General features: G+C 38.6%; 2 protein-coding genes and 1 non-coding gene across 4 annotated transcripts in view; 1 reads left to right on the top strand and 2 right to left on the bottom strand.

Moving 5' to 3' along the window:
- Window positions 1-3,806, bottom strand: part of LOC125287726 (complement factor B-like) — a 60,228-nt gene extending 56,422 nt beyond the window's left edge. For both annotated transcript variants that reach the window (XM_048233714.1, XM_048233716.1), the window contains exon 1: window positions 3,676-3,806. In XM_048233714.1, coding sequence (XP_048089671.1) covers window positions 3,676-3,787 — 112 coding nt within the window. In that variant the 5' untranslated portion in view covers window positions 3,788-3,806. The remainder of the gene's footprint in view (window positions 1-3,675) is intronic.
- A 4,415-nt stretch (window positions 3,807-8,221) lies between these two features.
- trnav-cac lies at window positions 8,222-8,294 on the top strand. Its single transcript has one exon. It is a non-coding gene; the product is annotated as a tRNA-Val (tRNA).
- Window positions 8,295-12,487: 4,193 nt separating this feature from the next.
- Window positions 12,488-23,578, bottom strand: part of cfbl (complement factor b, like) — a 30,926-nt gene continuing 19,835 nt past the window's right edge. Inside the window, exons 14-18 of the mRNA XM_048233712.1 lie at window positions 15,860-15,939; window positions 14,658-14,749; window positions 13,848-13,977; window positions 13,067-13,116; window positions 12,488-12,883 (exon numbers count right to left, since the gene is read on the bottom strand). Coding sequence (XP_048089669.1) covers window positions 12,707-12,883; window positions 13,067-13,116; window positions 13,848-13,977; window positions 14,658-14,749; window positions 15,860-15,939 — 529 coding nt within the window. The 3' untranslated portion in view covers window positions 12,488-12,706. The remainder of the gene's footprint in view (window positions 12,884-13,066; window positions 13,117-13,847; window positions 13,978-14,657; window positions 14,750-15,859; window positions 15,940-23,578) is intronic.

Genomic DNA, 23,578 nt, shown 5'->3' with positions numbered 1-23,578 from the left:
GTTAGTTGCACGCGCTACCAAGAGCTCATTTACTGTACCATGTAGGCTACTGTAGTGCGGTTCTGTCAAAAAAACAGGTAGCCTACAATTTTCGCACAACTTGGTGGAAAACTGTAGCACAGGTTAAAGAAAACCCATTCATTTTTGGAGCTGATCCTACTCAAAAGGAACTTAAGTATTTCCCATATTGTCACGACTCAGAACGGGAATCAGTTGCAGATCAAAATGATTGATTTGCCTGCTGGACTGTTTGTAAATAAGAGTCCAGGGGCCTATTGCACAAAACTAGGATAAGGGATTAAGCCGGGATATCTTGGTTATCCTGGCTCAATTTATCCGTGATCCAGTTGCACAAAAGCGGGATAGGGGGCAGCAGGATATGTTATGGTATAAGTTACCATGGCGATTTATTTTGGAGCTAGCCTGCTCCAGACCAGGCTAAATTCCAGGATCTATTTAATCTCATCTCTTATCTCAGTCAGCAGTCACCACAAACAGAAACCAATAGTTATTCCACTGCCCACTACACATTGTCATCACATATACCTAGACCCACTGTCATTATTTAAACATTTGTGATCATTAATTAACTTTTACATACTCACCATTCCTGACCTGTCGTGCAAAATGACGTCACGGGAGTGCCTAACCATTTTGCGCGTGGTGGTCGCGGAACTAGCTGCAATATTCTCCTAAACAGAGGTGTTGCTGTTTGTTGCTGTTGTGAAAAGGCTATCACTACCTACTTCACACCGTAGAAGAAGCAATGAAGCCGCTAGTTGCCATGGTGAATCTGTGATCGGTGGCGGGGTCTATTTGAGGGAGCCGTGAGCGCGCACTTATCCAGGATAGGTTTCACCTGGCTTGATGAATCTGTGTCTGCTCATCCTGGCTTGGTCTTTGTGCAACCAATTAAGCCTGTACTCTCTTGTTTTGGATTCATTGAGCGCAGCTCAGTAACTTATCCCGGATGTCTTAATTCTGCTTTTGTGCAATAGGCCCCTGGTACAGGCAGGTTTTGTAAACAGGCAGGCAGGCAGAGAAACAGACGGACAGGTACAGGCAGGTAATCCAAAACCGACAGGCAGAAGACTTCATCAAAAACAGGCAGGGTTCAAACCGGGAAGAACAGTAACTATAATCTCCCTTTAATGAGCTTCACGCTAGTCTCACTCACGTGGCAGTCAGGTAACAAACCGTACATACCGTGACGATCTGACAAAGTGAACTAAAAGGGCAGTGTTTAAATACTCCACAAATCAACACAAAATGAAAGACAGGTGAACAGAGAAATTGGAGGGAATTCAACAAAGGCAGGAAGTTGCCCACATAAGGACATGGGTGTGACTGGGCACATGACCCAACACATGGCTACAAAAATAGTGAATTATCACACTCCAACAGGTAGGGGGAGACAAAAACAACAGTCTATACGAGAGTCCTGACACATATAGTAGGCCTATCCTTTTAGCTCACAACGACAATGAAAAATGAAAACTTGGAAAGTGGTCTTTCCACTGAGTGTTACATTAGATGCACAATCAATCGCAAGTCGATGCAGGTAAAAAGTAGGCTATCAACTGGTATCAACTGGTTAGTAACGAAGGTATTGCAAAATGTGATGACGGCACACAAACTAGGGCAAAAACGTTTAGTATACACTTGTGGTGATAGCCTACAGTTAATGTGAATCGCGGACTATAACCAAAGTAAAGGAGAAGATTTGCACCAAATAAAGGCTGTTTGTGTTGGCACAAAACGTAATTTCTGACGATGTCCATGATCAGTAGCCTATATTTTTCATTCACAGTCAAGCATTGACATGTGGTTTAATGCATGGGGTAACATGACGTGAGACAGACAGAAGATGAGCCTGTCTTTAGTAGCCTATCCCTAAATCCTGTCCCTCTCAATTTCAAATCACTTGAAAACGGTGTGATTAGCAACCAGAATTTTTTTTAAAAATCCCGGAGAGACCCCCCCGGACCCCCGTGTTATTGTGATTAGGCTATAGGTCCAAATCTAAATGTTTGGGTTCAGTTTACGAAGTGTTGCTACAGCATAATACTGTGTGTTTGTTATTTATGGGGGGGATTCGTCGGTCCAGTGGTGGGCCGGTCCAGGAGAAAATTGCCAGGGCCGAATTTTGCTCCCAGTCCGACCCTGAACTGGTGCTTATTGTGCAATCATCGAAACTAGCACTCTGGCCAAATTCATTCCTCTGGCCAATTCATTCCTCCCAAGACGACAAAACCATCTGCAAAACCATACACTAATTCTCAATGTTTGACTCAGTTTTCAATTTACTAAAACACATTTTGCAAAACATCACACACAATTTTCTACTTAACACACAAAAATCTAACAGGAAGTAACTTGATTTCATTTTTCAAACACAACCCATCAAAATGCCACTAAATCACCAGTGCTTCACTCTCTCTCTTCACATGTGTAAACACTCATTACTTTACTAAACACCATCCAATCATTGCCTTAGTATACTGTAGGCCTATTAATAGATATACTCTATATGTACTGTAGGTATGGACCCTTTCAATCTGCTTCCAGTTGAAATGTTCAGAATCAATGCAGATACTTTGAAAGGAAAATTACAGTAATCAGACTTTAGCTTACAGTAATGTTCTACAAAAAGTCGACTTTATGTCAAACTTGACATGGTCTTTTTTCTCTATTTTTGTTTCTCCCCAGGTTACCATTAGCTCAATACATTTGTCTATAGACCTATGAATACATACACAACCCCCACCCACCCACCCACACACACTGCTGGCTGTGAACCAAATTGCCCCTAGGGAACATTACAGTTTTTTTCAAATGCTTACACACTAAGTCTTTGCTTTGCAAAACCATACACTAATTCTCAGTGTTTAACTCAGTTTTCAATTGACTAAAACACATTTTGCAAAACACCACACACAATTTTCTACCTAACACACAAAAATCGAACAGGAAGTAACTTGATTTCATTTTTCAAACACAACCCATCAAAATGCCACAATAAATCACCAGTGCTTCACTCTCTCTCTTCACATGTGTAAACACTCATTACTTTACTGAACACCATCCAATCATTGCCTTAGTATAGGCCTATGAGTAGACATACTGTACACTCCATGTAGGTATAGACCCTCTCAATATGCTCCTAGAGGATTTACGGCTGAAATTTGAGCAACAGTGTGTACATGATGTATCCAAAATGTCATATTATGACAAAAGTGTTTGTAATGTGAGGTGAATGTTTGCTTTAAAGATGTGTTTTTGACATTTTGAATGTTGTGTGTCATTTTGCTGGAGATTTGAGGCATTTTGCATTTTGTGTGAGCAATTGTGGGTTTTGTGTGTGGAGTTTTGAAAAATAGACACAGAGTTTTGAAAACGTGTGTAAACAATTGTAAAAAACTGTAAAGACTATCCTAGTCTATCCTACACCAATAAAAGTGTTAACACATTTGCAAGAGATGACTTCAGCTGTGCTAAGACAGCATTTTGAAAAAAAAATAAAAAGGTTTGCTATGTGGTACTAAGACGTTTGGTCTGTGTCCAAATTAAGAAAACAATATGAGAGAATTCTAAGGACATAAACAATGATATATCAGACATAATGATACCATTCAGGTCTTTTTTTTTTTTTAGTTTTCAACTGTCAAAACTTACCCAACATAAGACAAGACACTCTGATCAGGGTAAACAGGTAAGTCCACAAACATATTTTTGCCATGATGACACAATCTCTGGACCAAGCAGCACAGGAGATTCTATGTTTCATGAACTGAGAGACTGTCACTATTGGCACCGTCACTATTTAACCAAGAGTTCAGCTGAGTTTGGGTGCATTTCCCGAAATCGCCATTGTGCAACCGTTACGTTAAACTGTATCTTAAAGGACCAGTATGTAGGAAATAATGGAAAATAAACTGTAACCATTCCAAAAATGATCACCATATGCTGTCAGAGAGTAAGGAAACACGGATGAGTTGAAGTAATGGCTTATTTGACAACATTACTCTAACCTGTAAAACCCCGTAAAACCAATGAAAAAAATGAGTTACGGGGCGGAATCTCTTGGAATTTTCGTTTATGTTTTGAACGATTAATTCTAGAATAGCATATTACAGTTTTTCTCGATCGTTTTGATACCTATGTCAACTCTGAAATCACGTTCTCAAAACAGATAACACCCGTGTCTGAACAAAAGCACTCTGGACAAAATGACACATTTTGCTTGCAAAAGGCTGTTACTCTCTCAAAACACTTAAAACATGCAGCAAAAGCAAATCTTGCCTTCAAACACTACAACTTGTTGCCAATTCAAAAACACTCTTTAATCAATCATTACACACTAGACAACAAAATGCAAAATCTAGTTCTCAAAATGAACAAAAACTGTGAAAAGTCAAAATGTACTGAATAAAAAAAATAATGTATTAATTCCTCCCAAGATGTAACTGCCATTGACATGTAAGACATACAGTAAATACCTAGCAAGATACAGTAAATTTCATTGAACTACAACTTGTAATTTTTCATCGAAATAGACCTACAGTAAACATCTTTTGTACTGTTTTCTCCACCAAATAGGCAATACAGTACTTTGTCTAAATGTGCATTACTGTAGTTCCATAGGCCTTGCAAATAGCAACACAGAACAGACATCTCTTATACAACCCCAAAACAGAAAAAGTTGGGACGTTGTGTAAAATGTGAATAAAAACACAATGTAATAATCTGCAACTTTCTTAAACTCATATTTCGTTGCAAAAAGGACACAGACAACATATCAAATGTTGAAAATGACAAATTTGACCATTTCATGGAAAATTTATGTTCATTTTGAATTTGATACCAGCAACATGTTTCAAAAAAGTTGGGACGGGGCTAACAAAATGCTAGAAAAGTTGTGTAATGCTAAAGAAAACAAAAGGAGGAATATTTCACAACTAATTAAGGTAACTGGCAACACGATTGGATATGAAAAAGAGCATCCCAGAAAGGCAGGGTCCCTTAGAAGTAAAGTTGTAGGGGTATTCTTCACTCTGTGTAAACCTGTGTGCACAAATGATGAAACAATGTATTTTTAATGTTTCTTAAGATGAAATTGTGAAGTATTTGGGGAGTTCATCATCTACAGGACATAATATTATTAAAACATTCAGAGAATCTTAGCAAACAAGGGAAAGAGCTGAAAAACAAATTGGATGGTCGTGGTCTTTTGGACCTCAGATGGCACTGCATCAACACCAGACCTGTTTCCAGACATGTCATTGTTGGGGCTCAGGAAAACCTCTGATAACTATTGTCTATATGTGCACAATTTGATACTCAATTCAAAAACTGCAGCCAAGATTGTAACAGTCAAAACAGCCAACATTGTATTGAGACATGATACAGAAAATACCACCATCTTATCTGGGCCTAAAATGGACTGAGGTAACATGGAAAAAGGCACTTTGTTTATACCAATCAAAATTTGCCATTTTTATTTTAAAATCATGGACTCATCTGGGCTAAAGAGGAGAGGGCCTATTCAAGTATCCAACATTTCCAACTTGTTTTAGTGTTCAGTTCAAAACCCAACATCTATAATGGTGAGGAGCATTAGTGCCTACAGCATGGTCATCTTGCACATTTGGCAAAGCACACTCAATTCTGAATGATGTATACAGGTTTTGAGCAACATATACTCCCATCCAGGCAATGTATTTTCCTGGGAAGACCTTGAATATTTCAGAAAACAATGCCAAAATTAATTCTGCACATATTTAAATAGTATTTCTCCACAGAGGAAGAGTCCAGGTGCTAAAATGGCCTGTCTGCAGTCCAGATTTGTCTAATTAGGTGCATAATGGAATGACTAAGAATATCCCATGCTGTTGAGCAACTGAAATCCTATCGTGACGACGGGGAGTAATGGGACAACATTTCACTCTCAAAACTCTAGTAACTGGTCTCCTCCCCTGAATTTCCCCTTGGGGATCAATAAAGTAAGTATGTATGTATGTATGTATCTGTCTGTCTGTCTGTCAATACACAATATTTTGTTACTGTAACTGAAGAGTTGAAGCAGCACAGTGGTAAACATGCTCCTGTCCCAACTTTTTTTTAAACATGTTGCTGGCATCAAAATTCAAAATTAACATATATTTTCCATGAAATAGTCCAAATTTTCATTTTCAACATTTGATATATTGTCTATGTCCTTTTTGCTGATATATATTGGTTTACGATACTTGTATATTATCACATTCTGTTTTTATTTGCATTTTACACAATGTCCCAACTTTTTCTGTTTTGGGGTTGTATATAATGAATGATTGCTGATTGAAGAATTGTGCAAAGGAGTTTCACACAGGTGTATCAGAGATTCAGACTTATGCAAGAAATCTATACCACCTGTGAAAATATGTTTTCCTTTTGTTTAGCATGGGAAAACCAATAGAGTTTGGGGCTTTTGAATGACACCTGTGTTAACTGTTTTGCAAAAGGGTGTGAGAAATGTGTAGTCATGAAGACCAAGTGGATTCCAGTTTACTTAAGCAGGTAAAAGCAATCGAGAAAAATTGTAATAATGGGCTAGCGCGTCCTCCTATTTGGGTTGCCAAATTAGCAAAGGCCAACTGTCAACAGCTGTCAGTTGTAGTCATGAATGCCTACGAGAGGCAGGCAAATTTCCAAAATTAAAACAAGAAACAAATTAAGTGGACATCGGAGGAGCTTCCTGAGATGGTGACATCTTCGTGAAACAAAGAATATCAAGTCTGACGCAGAGCTGGCCATATTTCTCCACAACGGGTAGCCTATGCTAAATTTCATCTGCATCGCTAACTTCAGCTAAATATGTTACGTTGGTTAGAGATGTATTTTTTGTTTTCACTGTTTCCGTAATGTGTAGCTGGGTCATGGTTGGAGAAACGTTAAAGCAGCTGCAGGTCAGTTAACATTAGCCAAGTCTGCATTACATCTGGCAACCCAGAAGATCAGTTTTTTTTATAGTAGAAGTAATTTTTTTTGTAATTTAACCCTTTACAATGTAACATTTTAGCACTTTTTCATAATCTAGCGCTGAGCCAGACTATGAAAAGGCACACTGTCGTCTGTCACTTGACATATAAGATATAAATAAAATATGTCCCAAATATAATATACTAGTGGAAACATAATAAAGTTTTCAAATTCCAGAATTCATAAAGAAGATAAGAATGGGTATTATTGATAACCTTGATATATTTTAATGGCTGCATGTATTTTAGTGGCTGCAGTGCATTGCATGTTTATGAGAGAAAGTTATTAGTTGTCGACTGATGTAGGCAGCTTATTAAATAAATAAGACAAAAGTGATCAATTTGAATGCTCTCACTTTAAAGGAGCGATTTGTAGAATTGTTACTGAACGTTCTGTTGGCCATACAGTAAATGGACGAAAAGGCTGCTGCGATATCAGTTCCTATATTTCTCCCCCTTCCTGTAGGACAAATAACAAAGTGTAATACAATAATACAACAAGGATAAATAACCACAAACAGACAAATACTCACAAATAAAAATATGATGTCAAGCAAAGTGTGCATTGTTGGTAAAATGTATCAAATTGTACATGATTTGAATTAATGCTAACTGATGGATGTGTCACATTATTTTTCCACTTACATGTTCATACTGTATCTCTGGTAAAAAAAATAAAAAATAAAAAAACAACCTTGGGGGGCGCTGTGGAGCAGCAGGCTACAAAGCCTGTAACATGTACTGGTCCAAGTGCCCACGGGTACCCAGGTTCGATTCATGCGGTCATGTCCCGATCCCACCCCATCTCTCTCTCTCCCACTCACTTCCTGTCCATCTTCACTGTCCTGTCGGAATAAAAAGCTCAAAAAAATATACTTAAAAAAAAAAAAAAAACCTTATAATACTGTTTAAGTTAAGGCTTCACAAATTTCAGTGTACTGTATGGAGTCATTGTGCCTCAGTTAGAGAGGATAAATTCTACTACTGAGACTAAGAAAACCTGATTACAAAGACTTGCACATTTCCTCTGGCTAGTTCAAGTAGTTTATTGTCATGTATAAGGAATTATAAGTAATGAAATCATTCTGTTCAAGAGCCAGCTCATCTTTAAATCCACATACAGTTCTTCATTTCTGTGACCCCTCTAGAGGGTCATCCTGTGTGTCCAGTTGCTCAGAGGACAACCTGCCTATTCCATAGATGGTTCCATAGTGTAGTGGTTATCACGTCTGCTTCACACGCAGAAGGTCCTGGGTTCGAGCCCCAGTGGAACCAGAACTGTTTCTTGAATTTCCCCTGGGGATCAATAAAGTATCTATCTATTGAAGGTGGGCACTACACTACACTCTAAGTAAAGGCGTTGAGGTTGACAGTGTGCTGGTCTACCACTGTCCCGTCAGAAGTCAACGCTGTCTGGGATGTGGGATCTTTTTACGTAAATAAAAATTGAATAAAATACCTTTTTAATTACTACTTTTAATTTACTCTTTATGGTTTTAGAAATAAAGTAGGTATGAATTTCCTGAATGGCATACTAGTGTTTTCATAGCAACTACCCAGCTACATAATACACTACATGGTTTTGATATACAGTGCATACATTTCTAAACAATACAAATGTAATATGCAAATTACATATCTAATATTTTAAAACAATAAATGTAATTATACATGTAAAAAACATAATGCAACCAGACTGTACATCCTTTCCTCTTTATGATTCCAAAGGAAGGCAAACCAGTTCAAGATCATTAATGGCATGAGGAAGGGTTGCATATACATGGGTACATAAGAATTATAGGGAATGTTTTTTTTTCACATAATGAACTCATGGATTAAAATATTCAGTTTATATTTAAATTTTGCTCTGTTAAAAATTGTATCAGCGATTTCAGGCCCGAAAAAGGCCCAAACATAAATGATCACATTCATCTAACTTTCCTAACTATCCGCTAGCTGCCTGCCCCATAAGCAGGCTCTGAGATCTGTACACAAAAAACAATTGCTACCAACAAGGGTTGGCAACCCCACAAAAGCAAAATGCGAGATGCGCGAGTTTTAATTACATGGGAGGGAGGGGAAGGGAGTAGTGAGCTAGCTCTCTGTTTTGTTTGAACATCAACAGAAGTGACATATTCCCGCTATCGCTGATACAACCTTTAAGACTTACCTAGCACAAGAGAAGACACTATAATCAAAGTCCACAATTTTTTTTCGCCATGTCGAATCAAGCTCAGAGGCCTGTTGGTCGTCCAGGCTTAATTGGTTGCACAAAGACCAAGCCAGGATGAGCAGACACGGATTCATCAAGCCAGGTGAAACCGATCCTGGATAAGTGCGCGCTCACGGCACCCTCAAATAGACCCCGCCTCCGATCACAGATTCACTGATTCACCATGGCAAGTAGAGTGGCTTCATGACTTCTTCTACGGTGTACAGTAGGTAGCGATAGCTAACAGCAACACTTCTGTTTAGGAGAATATTGCAACCACCACGCACGAGTATGGTTACGGCGCTCCCGTGACGTTACATTGTGTGTTTTTTTTACGTGGCCCTAATAGTCCATCATTTTATATATAGCCTTATAGTCTATGGGAAACTGTAAATTATCTAATGATTGCTACATCATCTAAAAATCATCATTTATCCAAAATGATTTAAATGAATGATCACAAACGTTTATATAATGACAGTGGGTCTAGTTATATGTGATAACAATGTGTAGTGGGCAGTGGAATAACTATTGTTTTCCGTTTGTGGTGACTGCTGACTGAGATAAGGGATGAAATTTAATAGATCCTGGAATTTAGCCTGGTCTGGAGCAGACTAGCTACACAGAATAAATCTCCATGGTAATTTATACCATAACATATCCTAAGTATAAGTATATATACTCTTTTGATCCCGTGAGGGAAATTTGGTCTCTGCATTTAACCAATCCGTGAATTAGTGAAACACAGCACACAGTGAGGTGAAGCACACACTAATCCCGGTGCAGTGAGCTGCCTGCAACCACAGTGGCGCTCGGGGAGCAGTGAGGGGTTAGGTGCCTTGCTCAAGGGCACTTCAGCTGTGGCCCACTGGTCGGGGCTCGAACCAGCAACCCTCCGGTTACAAGTCCAGAGTGCTAACCAGTGGGCCACAGCTGCCTCCTACTGCCCCCAATCCCGCTTTTGTGCAACTGGATCACGGATAAATTGAGCCAGGATAACCAAGATATCCCGGCTTAGTCTCTTATCCTAGTTTTGTGCAATGGGCCCCTGGACAGCTAACCTACATACCAATATCACATCAGCTCACTAGAGTACGAGGTTCATTTTTCCTGTAGATAGAGTATCTGTCAATGTCCCGTTGTAACTGTTTAACTATACGGGTTCAACTGGAGTTTGGATGCCTTTCCCGAAAGCACCATTGTGTAATGACCAATGGTACATCAGAGAGATAGCGTTCAAAATTACAGTCTTTCTACCATTTGAGGATGGCTGTTGCACAACAAGGCTTTCAGTAAATACTCTCCTAATTGAGAAGCATGAAAATGACCATGGGTTAATGTCCATGTCTGATCCCCCAGTTTGTGAGCATACATAAGTAAGCAAAGTTACCAAAAACACACTAGCAGTGTACTCAAGTTCAACCCTGCTAGTTTTACACATTCTAACATTAATATAGATAACATTGTAATGTAATGCAAAAATACTATCCAAATACTATTTTACTGAAGTAAAATAAATAAATGTACCCTCTCAGTAGAAAGTGCAACAAGAAACTGGACAAATATGCATATATTTTGGAACTGTAATGGAAATTATTATGTTTGGGAAAACATGCATAGGGCAGTTCAAGAGATTATTTAATAATACTTATTTAGGTATTTTATCTGTTATTTCTCTTTGCCCATTGTTTATAACTATTTTAACTTAAATTTTACCTTTAAATTAACAAAATAAAATAAAATCAGATATAAAAAAAAATAAAGTAAAATAACTTCAGGCAATAGACCAGAGATGTTCAAATGAAATTAAAGTTAATATATGTAGACAACCTCAGTGAAGGTCAAGAATGAAAAGGAAACCCACTTCTGAAATGGCTTGGCCCTATCTCACCCATTCTAACAGGGTAAATATAGGTCGGGCAAACATTCTGGCACACACACTTCCAGGGGCGTGCAGAGACCTTTGAAGGGGCAGGGCCTCAAATTTAAAAAAAGGGCACATGGAACAAAATTTTCAGAAAACGTGTTAAGTTTTTACATTCCCTAGCCTATAAAGCTTTAATCATCTGAACCTGAGCTGGACTTTTTGCATTTAAATTCTAGCATTATGCTATTTCAATGATGATGGTGGGACAGGCTATTATATGGTTTAGCAATTTGCAAAGTAGTCTAATGTACTGATAAACATTGTGTACATTTTCATATTTATTCATTATGTATCAAGAAGAATGGGTGTAAATAGCAGACAGAGCTGTAACACATTTTTCTCATTTCTCTCCTTGGTTCTGAAAATTCAATAGGAGTGCGTACTGTAGGCCTACTGTAGCCAGGGCACACACAGATAGGTCTTTTCAGTTTTCATTAGGCTATTGTCTACACAGAGATCATAGGGCCCTATCATGACATTCTAAAGTGCATCGTCACTCGTCAAAAGTCTATTCAAATTTAGTAGGATGTCCAGTTCACATTGGGAGGGGTTTCGTTATCAAAAGTGGAGCGCATGGCGCAACAAGGTGTTCCTAGGTTTTTTAATCAGTCATATGGGTGTGTTTGGGGCGTAACATCATTTTAAACCAATGAGAATGACATCTGTCATTCCCTTTAATGGGGCAAGGCGCGATATGTCAAATAAATGCATCGGTATTTTGGCATTCAACGGCGCATTTGAAGGAGACTGCTTGCAGACGTCTCCTGCAGCACTGTGCCTGCACCTTCTGAGAGTTCACTGAATGTATTGGTGGCCGCAAGGCATTTCAATTAACACAGACATTTTTTAGTTTTGTAAATTTCTAATTTCACAAACTATTAATGAGACATTTTAGCGAATATTCAAGTTGGAACTAGTATTACAAATTTTAATAAGTAAAAAACGGGCCTTGTCAAAAGGGCACTTGGACATCAAAGGGGCAAAAGGGCAGGTGCTAGAGCCCCTGTAGCCCCCCTTCTCTGCACGTGCCTGCACACTTCACACATAAGCACACTGGTTGTGTATGTTCAGTTTTACCATTGTGTTTTGCGATATGTTGTGACTTTTGATTTGTTGTTGTGACTTTTGATTTGACTTTAGTCCCTGGTGCCACCTTTGTACCCCTGAACAAGGCAGTTATCGTGAAACTGTCCTTGCAATCTCTGTAAGTAGCTTTGGATTGAGGCGTCACTTAAAAAGTATAAATAAATAATAAAAAAAATAAAAATAAAATAATTGTATGGTAATTTGTTTCCAAATGAATGGCCTCATAAAAGACAATACCAGACATTTACTCACTGTGGTCTTTAATTGAATTTCACCATAGACATATGATATGAACAAATTAAAACTAACTAGTAAAGCAATAAACGTTTTCATGAAATGTTTTAAGAATAGATATTAGAAACTTTGAATAAAAAATCTCAACTTTGTGTAACAATCAGTATTTTGCTACTAAAAGCATGACATGCAGAGAAAAACATTGCAATCACATAAGACATGGAAACTCTACTCTAGAAAAGTGAGTGGTGCATAATCCTTTGTATCATCTCCCAGATACTTCTTCAAGAATGGCTGCATTTTAAAGAGGTTAATGTGATAGTCTCTAGTGTGTTCACGGGAATTAACAACAGTCTTGCCTTCATCCTTGCAGATATCCTCCACACCCCAGCTCACAACTCCAACCTTTAAAGGGAGAGACAATCAATCAGGTAACACATCCAAAACATACAAACAACAACAACAACCACCAAGCAGAACCAACCAGTCATTTATCATTTAACATTGGAATCCACACTGTTAACTTGAGAGATGCTTATACCACATCTGGAATCATCTAGAGATACATATATGGCAATATATTCTAACCTGTACTGTGCGGTAATACTGTTCCTTAAACAGTGCTCCTCCAGAATCACCTGTGCAAAACAAACAAATAAATAAAAAAGAAAAACAAACAAACAGGTAAGTCCATGAGCAACATCTTTAAGTGATGTGACAATGTTTATTGTTTTGCACTTAATGGATGTCAGGAAACAAAAGTGATTCACAACCAATGAAGTATAACGTAGGATCGTGAATAGCTTCCATAATTGACCTTTCGCCAGAGTTTGATTGAAAGGTAATCTAACCAATCAGAACGCCAATATCAGGTAGGATATTACATTAAGAATGAATGATTATTCCACAGCACATCATTGATTTTCTGCACTGTGTTTTGGGTGCTTTTCTTTCAGTTCCCAATGTTAGAATGCCAACAATAGAGAGAATGTAGAGAATCTGTTGAGGGCGTGGCTAAACACTTCTGGCGAAAGGTCAATTAAGCAGCTGGTGAAGACTCAGTGGTCATAGATATCTGACTCTGTTTCGCACTCACAAGTTTAATGTGTGTGTGTGTGTGTGTGTGTGTGTGTGTCTGTCTGTGTGTGTGTGTGTGTGTGTGTGTGTGTGTGTATGTCTGTCTGTCGTTCTGTCTATGAGTGTGTGTGTGTGTGTGCTTGTGTGTGTTTGTGTGTGTCTGTCTGTCTGTCTGTGAATGTGTGTGTGTGTGCATGTGTGTGTGTGTGTGTGTGTGTGTGTCTGTCTGTCTGTCTGTGAGTGTGTGTGTCTGTGTGTGTGTGTGTTACAGAGGAAGATGAATTCAGCATACCTTTACATGCCACATGATCTGTCTCAGGATTAATCCCGCCAGTACACAAGAAGTTGTCTGTCACGATATCCTTTGCGTTTTTAGCAGTTATGCCAGCTGCTTTTTTGGCATCTTCAATGCAAGCATCCCTCTACAACGTGAGACAGTGTAAATCATCATCATTCAAGCTCACATTCATAACAATCAAGCAAGACAGTCATCTTGGTAGCTCATCTATACATCATGTCAACAGGGAACAGAGAGAACGTTGGGAAAGGAGGTTTGAAATGTGTGTAGACAAATTGTCATGCTACTCTAAGCATTACAGTTAATAGTTATTATAAACATCTAGGCCTACAGATGCATGTGTACAGAGGCCCGATCATTATTATTATTATTATTATTATTATGTTAGTTTTTTTTTTTTTTCGGTGAGGAACAAGTGGGTCCAGCAGAACTGTCTATAATCCGCAGAACAGTGTTCTATGCAAATTGAAAAACGTTTGTGGTTTTGTACTTGTACTCTGCACAATGACAATAAAGTTGAATCTAATCTAATCTAATCTAATGACTTGATCGGTATGTCTCTTCAGACAATATAAGTAAATACAGGCATGTGGCTCCCAACTTGGCCCAACGTTGTAATATTACAACGCTTCCCTAAAAACTTACTACTAAAACATAAAAACAAAAAACTGATTTAAATGAGAAACTTGATATATTGAATTAGAGTCCATTTTTGAGTTTAATGTGTTTTTTTTTCAGAGGCCTGTTTTCGCTCTTTTATTCTATTTTTGAGTTTAATATACTTAATCAAAAGTATGAACTCACCGAAGCTCCCAGCTTTATTTTGAGATTTTTCTTCTCCCTTTTTTGTGACATTATGTTGGCATCTTCAAACTCATTATTCAATAACACTCTCTCTGTGTAAAGCAAATATATGAAGTTAGAATATACATTAGACATGTATGTCAGAGAAAAGGGTCTTGTGCTCCAATCTAGAGCTAGTCAGTGACACACCGCATTTCTGAGTCTGCCTAGTGTTTGGATGCTTATATAGACCTCTGAAGTTCGCCTACAAAAAAGCTTCCATCTTTATCCATATGGACCCTTTCAACAATAAAAACAAAAACAATGCTTGAACATTCTATTTGGTTCCCAATCTACTTCCTCTGCATTAAGATAACAAATGGAATGTTAAAAAGGAAGTCTTGTGGGGCCAACTATGATGCTGATAATGGAACTCTCTTGAAAGGGTCTATAAGGAGATCCAGTATCTTGCAATCCTATGGGAAAATAACATTGGAATTTTGAATAGTCACACATGTTATCCTTTTGCGGTGACGAATATGTCTGAAGACGCATTACAGACATTTTGCCCTACACAATTTTGTCATCTGACTTCAGATGGGTTTTGTGATCTTCGGTACGTTAAGACGGCGGACTTGCTATATGGGAGCTACAGTATCTTGCAGTCCAACTTCCAGTAATTAGTTCCTCTGCCTCTTAGCTCCAGGATCTCTTTTTATAGGCAAAGATGGTAGCTTTAGGTCATTTTTGTAGGCGAACTTCAGAGGTCTATAACAGTTCAAACATGATGGGCCTATGGGCATTGACTCGTGAGCTAGGACATGTGTTCACCTCTGTGTGGTCTCTGTGCTCTCTAAGTGTGAAGTTCTCGTTCAGTCGACATTACCCAATGAGAAGTCAATCTCTGACCACGTGACGCATTGAACTACAGGTGTAGTCTAGTTAGCTGTAGTGTGATGTAGTAGTTAGCTGTAGTGGGTTCACTGTGATCAACCCCAAATGCTAATACGTATCCTTGTCTATTTTAAGTGGTATACTGAGATGGTGATGCTCTTTAAGTGGGTATACTCCTGTGTATCGCACCACAGCATTGAACCAATGTCCATCTGCCTTTTTCATGGATATTTTTTCACAGGCTGCTGTCGATTTAATAGCACCAATAATGACTTCCTATTCGTTAACGTCTCATTATGATGGTCAATATGATTATGATATGAACTCACCATGGTCTTTGCATTTCACACCACTGCTGGAAAGTTTCAAAGCACCACTTGCTTCCTTCGTGCAGGGTAAACAGATGGGTCTAAAGAGGGAAACAATGGCATTAAACGCAGTTGATCTGACAACATTCTTCTGGCCAGACAGAGTCCACATGCTCTGATTCTATCCAGCTCTATTATTTGAAACTTTTTTAGTAAATAAAACACATAATTTGATATTATAGTTAATATTTTGTAACATGGGTTTTATAACATATAAAATGTCTAACAATCTGAAACAATGTACTCTGCAGGGTTGTGCACAATTCGAATTGCAATTCTGCTTCCTGTTTGCTACCTCAATTGAAATGCAAGTGAAATTCAAGAATTTAATTAGAATTTAAGAGCCAGTTTCAATTCAATTCTGGAATTTTGCATAAGCCTGGTACTCTGACACTAACTCTACACCTCTATTCAAATTGCTTCATATTAACTACTTTTAAAAAGTAGTGTTTGCTTGTTACTCGTTACTTCTTTAAAAAGTAACCTGTTACTTAGTTACCCTCTATGGTAAGTAACTTTTATGTTGCTTGACTTTGGACAGAACCCAATATCTGTTTCTGAATATGTGCCTACATAAAGTTTTACTATGGAGGACATAACAGGTATTTCTTTTGTGCTCTTTATTATAAAAAGTGCCACAAACAGAACACTTGGCAAGAAAACATTATGCTATTATAGGCTTCAACACCACCACTAAAGCCCTATGAAACAATATAAAATAACATAGCCTCGATAAATCTTATGGGCATATAGGTGAACACAAAATACAAGGTCTTATTTTATAGCCTTATACTCTTTCATTAAACAGCCTCCTCTGAAGTTGGTGCAACACTAGTGTAAATCTTATCAATAGGCTGGCAGTTGAGTTGACGGCAGCGGACTAAAGTTTCTCGCCAGGGCACAGTGTACACTTTACACTCACATTCCTCCCCTTAGTTTCAACGAGTTCAGAGTAATGGGAATACCTTCATCCCTCAAAAGTTATACAACACTGCTAATTACCATTTTTAAGACCCCTTATACACGTAGGGAAAACACATATATTTTCATGCGGTTTGGCCTTTCTTTTACACGAAAATGGAGGTTTTATCACTGAAAATGATTATTTCTCTGACCAACGTGGAGATTAGGAAAAACTCCAGTTTCACAATTGCATTGTGAGGTGATGTTCCCTTGTTAGTCGCATTGACTTCAAAATATTACTTCTAACATACAGTACAAAGCCATAATTGGCTGGGCACCTGAATATATTAAAGATCTTCTAGTTCCATATAACCAACCTAGACCCCTACGATCACAGAATACTGGGCTTCTTGTAGTCCCAAGAAATTACAGTAGGAGGCCAAGCTTTCTGCTACCGCGCACCCCTCCTCTGGAATAATCTCCCTCCCTTAATTCAATTAGCAGACACCCTCCCTATTTTTCTAGACTTAAAACATACCTCTTTAGTGTTTCCCATAGTTAGGTATGGTGCAGTGTGGAACTTCAACCACCTCAGGTTTTTTTTTGGAATGGACCACCCTGCTGTGTCCTCGTGTGACTGGCACCCCAGTCATGCATGCCATGGTGGCCACTGACCATACCTGCACTGGTGCTGACTACCCTTCACCATACCGCTGTAGCGCTGTCCTGAACTTCATGTCACGCCGTACAACCCCTTTTATCTCACTTGTGAGGTAAACCATTACCAGTCATCAGCCATCCTTGTGTTTGGCCCTCCCTAAGACTGCCCTACCATCGCCTGTTGCTGTCCCCTTGCCCGGATTCCTGGCGCCGCACAGCCTAGCAACCCACTATTTGCCCTACGACAACTCCTAATCCGTATGGACAATTAATTCCCTACACTGGACTATTTGAACTTTCTGACACTAAATAGGATTCATGCATTATCATACTGAATATGTAACCATCTTACCTCTTTGTAACATATACCTCAGGTGGCTTTAAACACCATGTCGTATTCTCTACACCTACAGTAACTAACCTATTCATTTATCATGTATACAGACCTTACTGCCCTGTAACGATCTGCTCGAGGTTTCTTCCTATATGTATCTCTAGGAGTTTTTCCTTGCCCCTGTTACTCATGGGCTCTCTCGGAATGTTTAACACTCTGTAAAGCACCATGAGACATGTGTAATGTTTTGGCGCATTATAAGTGAAATTAAATTGAAGTTTGTTTTAAATCTCTGATTGGCCATCTGTTTGTTCAACGTGTTCGCAACACCCTTCGCTGTTTGAACGGAATTATTTTTAAAAACGAAGGAGGGGAAAATATCCGTTTCTCAGAATGCCCTGCTACTTATAAACGTGGCCTAACTTTATTCAGTGGCCCACTTGCGAAGCGCTTTGAGATCTTTCTCAGATCTTTCTTTCACTGCTACATAAATCTCATTTATTATATTTATTATTATTAGGGGTCCGAGCAGCGTAGCTGCAGGACCCCTATTGTTTCTGTACCGTTCATTTTTGGCCAAAATTCTGTAAAAGTCATACTGCAGCCTAAACCGTAACTCCAAAACTCTTCAAATTTTCAGGTATGGTTACCAGTACCCCCCGCTGCCCATAACCCAAAATTTGGGGTACTGCACCCAAAGGTGGCGCTGTTGGAAAAAAAAGTTAATTATGCTAATTTCTCCTTACCAGATTGACCTAGACTCAAAATTCTTTCATGTCAGAATTTTGATATTTTGTTCCATTTCAGAGATATAGGCCAATAAAGTTAGACCACTTAGGCCATTTTTCCTAGATCACCTATATTCCTATAAACCGTAAGTCCTAGAAACTTCACATTTTCAAGTATTGTTACCAGTACCCCCCACTACCCATAACCCAAAATTTGGGGTACTGCACCTAAAGGTGGCGCTCTTGTCAAAAATGCTTATTTCTCCTTACCAGATTGACCTAGACTCAAAATTCTTTTCATCATATTAATCTCTACATTCAGATGCATCTTTTTCACCCTGGTCTTATGCTCTAAAAAATGTTTACTTTTGCCACAATTTCAGAGAAAAGCCAAACATCATAAAAAAGTTTTACAGACTTCAAAAATTATCAAATCTTCACCAAAATTCTCACAGACAATGTTTAGACAAAGCCTCACAAAAGTTATCAAAAAGAATTTGATATGTTTTTCCATTTCAGAGATATAGACCAATAAAGTTCGACCACTCAGCCCATTTCTCCTATATCACCTATATTCCTATATGAGTATTTTTTTTTCCTTGGAGAACAACCATACAACCATCATTATGTGGATACCATTAACAGTGCACATTTTCAGATCTGTACTCTTTTTTTTATAAAGCCCATAATTCTATTGTCAAATGTATGCTAGAATTTTTCTTGATGTTGTGTGTTTGCCAACACACATTTTCACCATGTGAATGTGACTGCCAATTATGTAGGATTGTCAGTGGCTCAGTGGGATAATGCCTAGTGCTGATGTTTTTTAGGTTGAGAGTTCGAATCCCTGGTAGTGCTTTAGGCTCTAGCTCGAATGCTATTGGTTATTGAAGATTCACACCATTGAACAGCACCTGAATGACATCAGGCAATCAACATACACAGTCATTAGTTGCCAAGAATCAGAATGCCGAGACACTCTGACATTTAGGGGAACTTCTTTGTTCACTATTTTTCCTTCATCATTAAGTCTATCATATTTATATTTCATTCATTAGTGTTCTTCTCTACAAATGTCTAATTGCCCCAAAATTTCAAAAAGATTTCAGGTGTACTCTTTTAGGAAAGCCCTTCATTTTATTGTCAAATGTATGTTTGAGTTTTTTCTTGTGTGTTTACCAACACACATTTTCACCATGTGAATGTGACTGCCCAATGTGTATGATTGTTAGTGGCTCAGTGGGATAATGCCTTGTACTGGTGTTTCTTAGGTTGAGTGTTCGAATCCCTGTTAGAACTTTATGATCAAGCTGCACATGCTATTGGTCATTTAAGATTCACACCATTGAACAGCACCTGAATGACATCAGCCAATCAACATTCACACTCATCAGTTGCCAAGAATCACAATGCCGAGACACTCTATGACATTCAGGGAACTTTTTTTGTTTACTATTTTTCCTTCATCATAAAGTCTATCATATTTATATTTCATCCATTAGTATTCTTCTCTACAAATGTCTTATTGCCCCAGAATTTCAAAACGTTTTCAGGTGTACTCTTTTAGGAAAGCCCTTCATTTTATTGTCAAATGTATGCTTGGAGTTTTTCTTGTTGTGTGTTTACCAATACACATTTTCACCATGTGAATGTGACTGGCCAACATGTAGGATTGACAGTGGCTCAGTGGGATAATGCCTTGTACTGGTGATCCTTAGGTTGAGAGTTCAAATCCCACTTGAAGCATTAGTGTTAGCATACTACAATAGAATGCTGTTGGGTTGTGGAGGTTAACACACTATAACATTACAGCTACTTGTCAATATGGACTTGTAGTGCAAGGCAAGTGTAACTGTATAATTATAGGCTGTTTATGTTATTGACTCCGACACAGCTGTAGCCTATAATTATTTGTTATTCTTATAATATTTGTCATTTCTTATACATATTTAGTCGGCTCTTCCACTTGACAGAACAACTCTGTATCGGTTAAGGATGTCACGCGATGAAACAATGCTGCAGAAAAACGAAAAATACGACTTTGAGTTTAGTAGGCTATAATTTTCAGTTCCTGTTTATTTATTGCACGATGGGTAATAATTTAAAGGAATCGTGTTGCAGTCTTGTAAATAGTGACCCTGCAAGATCCCTAGTCATTGCAAAATCATAGTCTGTGACTTAAAACTCTATTACTTGTCTTTAGATGTGAGAGGGTCTGAGACTGTAGTCTTTCAAAAAATCTTTTTCCAAATCTTTTGCAAATCTTTCCAAAGTCTGTCAGTGTAAGGAGGGCTTGTGGTGAAAGTGCTGTGGAGAAATTGCAGGATTGTTTGGCTCTGCCACCTAACCACACCCAGTTTACCTGCTGGGAAACCCTGTAGCTCGGAGCAGGGGGCTCAGACCAGGATAAATTGTTTGCTCGCCCTCAGTTCCTTTTTTTGTTCATCTCAACCCAGCACTCCAGTGTGTCCTGCTTTGTGTGCGTCTTTAAGTTAACGTAAGTCATCACTTTAATGACCCTCACTATGACTTTTGTGATGTTAATCAGTTTGTAGAGTAGCTCTGCCATCATGTGTAAAGTTAAGGTCTTTGTTTGTTGGTTTGGTGTGTTGGAGTCCCATGTGAGAGATGATTAGGTGATGTTGGTTGACTTGGGATGTCAAGTATTGTTTAGTTGTACCTTATATAGCCATATGATTTCAGTTTATTGTTCAAATGCCAATTGGTTTGTTTCTGAGTTTGGATCTGTACTGATTTTACCCCATTTCACTGATTACTCCATTTTCTGTTTGTTTGCTCTTTGATGCAGCACACATACAAGTAAAGAACAAAAGAACAGATGAATTGAAACTCAAATAAAGTTCACTTGTGTTGCAATCAAAACCTGCCATCTCCGTGTCATCACTTCATACCATTGAGCCTTCTGACCCGAGGCTCTGCCTGCTCGCCACACACTCACTCTACCTCGACCCACATCGCCCCCTACAGTTCCTTCAGCTGGGTTGTGGAGGTTAGCATACTAGAATAGAATACTGTTAAGAATACTGTTGGGTTGTGGATAACGTTACAGCTACTTGTCAGGACTTGTCGTGCAATGCAAGTATAACTGCATAATTATAGACTGTTCATCTTATTGACTTCAACACAGAACCCACCCCCACCCCCCTTCACCTACCACCACAAATACATTTCCATTCTGTGGGAAACACTGCCTTCCATTAACAGACGCTTCATCTTATCCATGACAAATGCATAGTCCTGTAGAATAGAGTATTGTTAAAATACTATTGAGTTGTGGAGATTAGCGCACTAGAATACTACTGTTAGAATACTGTTGGGTTGTGGAGGTTAGCACACTAGAATAGGGTATTGTTAGAATACTATTAGGTTGTGGAGGTTAGCACACTATAACGTTACAGCACAGGGTAATCCTAATCTTATGCATCAAATTTATTCCAATCCAACTCAAAAGTTTTGAACACAAAGTGAAGGTTTTATCCAGATCAAAACCAAGAATAGATTATGTGATCTAATCCAATTTCAGGATCCTTGTTTCCCTTTGAACAAGCCATTTTCAAGATTTGATCCAATCCGATAGCCGAAATCCGGTAACTGAAATCCGATAACCGAAATCCAATCACGTTTCTTTTGAACAATTGGGCCCAAACAATCAAAGCATATGTAAAACTAAAAAGCTATGTTACCTCATGTTCGTTTTGCTCGGACCCCGTAAATCACCGCTTGCGGTTATATTTATTATTATTATTGTTATTCTACTTTTTTGCTTTCCTGTTTTTGAGGTAGTTAACATGGTCGAAAATTCTTGAAATTTGGCACACACGTCAGGTGTCACGCATCGCAGTTAGGTACAAGAGCTTGACCCCGGGCGTGGCCCAGGGACTCGCTAGCGCCCCCTTAGGTGACTGATCCCGTGGTTGGCAAATATTTTGAGGTGGTTAACATAATCGAAAAGTCTTGAAATTTGGCACACACAACAGGTCACACAAAGCAGCTAGGTAAAAAAGCTTGGCCCCGGGTATGGCCCAGACACTCGCTAGCGCCCCCTTACGCCCCCTTATATGACTGATCCCGTGGTGGGCATATGCTTTCAGCTACACACACCAAATTTGGTAGGTGTCTGTATCTCCCCAAGATGAACGACTTTCGTATGTACAATGCATTAGCCACGCCCAACAGGAAGTGAGGCATTTGGGATTTTGTGCAGACTAATATGTGATGAAATATGTGATGAATCATGATGCCAAAAGAGGTTCTTCCCATGGGTGAAAATGCATGAAATTTGGCGCACACATCAAGTTATACAGTGAATAGACAAGGATAAAAGCTTGGCACCGGGCGTTGCCCAGGAACTCCATAGCGCCCCCTTATGTCACTGTGACTTGTGGTTGGCATATAGTTTTAGATACACACACCAAATTTGGTGGGTGTATGTAACTCCCAAAACAAACAACTTTTTGTATTAACATGCCATTAGCCACGCCCACAGGAAGTGAGGTAATTGAGAATTTGTGCGTTGTGGACATGATCAATTTTAACATACTCCTCCTAGACGGTTGATCCGATTCATGTCAAAGTTGGTATACATGACACCGAGATGTTCCTGATTATAAATTGTGAAGCCTTTTTTTGATATGTTGTAATTTGACGAAATGGCGAAATTATGAATTTTAATACCCTTCGACACAAACAGTAAATGTGTCATAATTCATCGTACATGGCTTGAAATGTTTAAAATTTCAGGTCATTGAATACCATGTTAATGATAATATTCACATGCCCATAATGCATGTTTGGCATAGCGCCACCAACTGGCAACAGAAAGAATGGCAATTATGCTGATTTCACATGATCAATTTGAACATACTCCTCCTAGACGGTTTGTCAGATTCATGTGAAATTTGGCAAACATTATGCCAAGATGTCGCTGATGTTAAATTGTGAAGGGATTTTTGATATGTTATATATTTGATATGATTTTAATATCTCACCACATAAAGAGGAAATGTGTCATAAATCACAGTGCATTGAATGAAT

The sequence above is a fragment of the Alosa alosa genome, chromosome 22 (genome assembly GCF_017589495.1).
Source record: "Alosa alosa isolate M-15738 ecotype Scorff River chromosome 22, AALO_Geno_1.1, whole genome shotgun sequence".
NCBI lineage: Eukaryota > Metazoa > Chordata > Actinopteri > Clupeiformes > Clupeidae > Alosa > Alosa alosa.
This window is presented reverse-complemented; position numbering and strand designations above follow the sequence as displayed.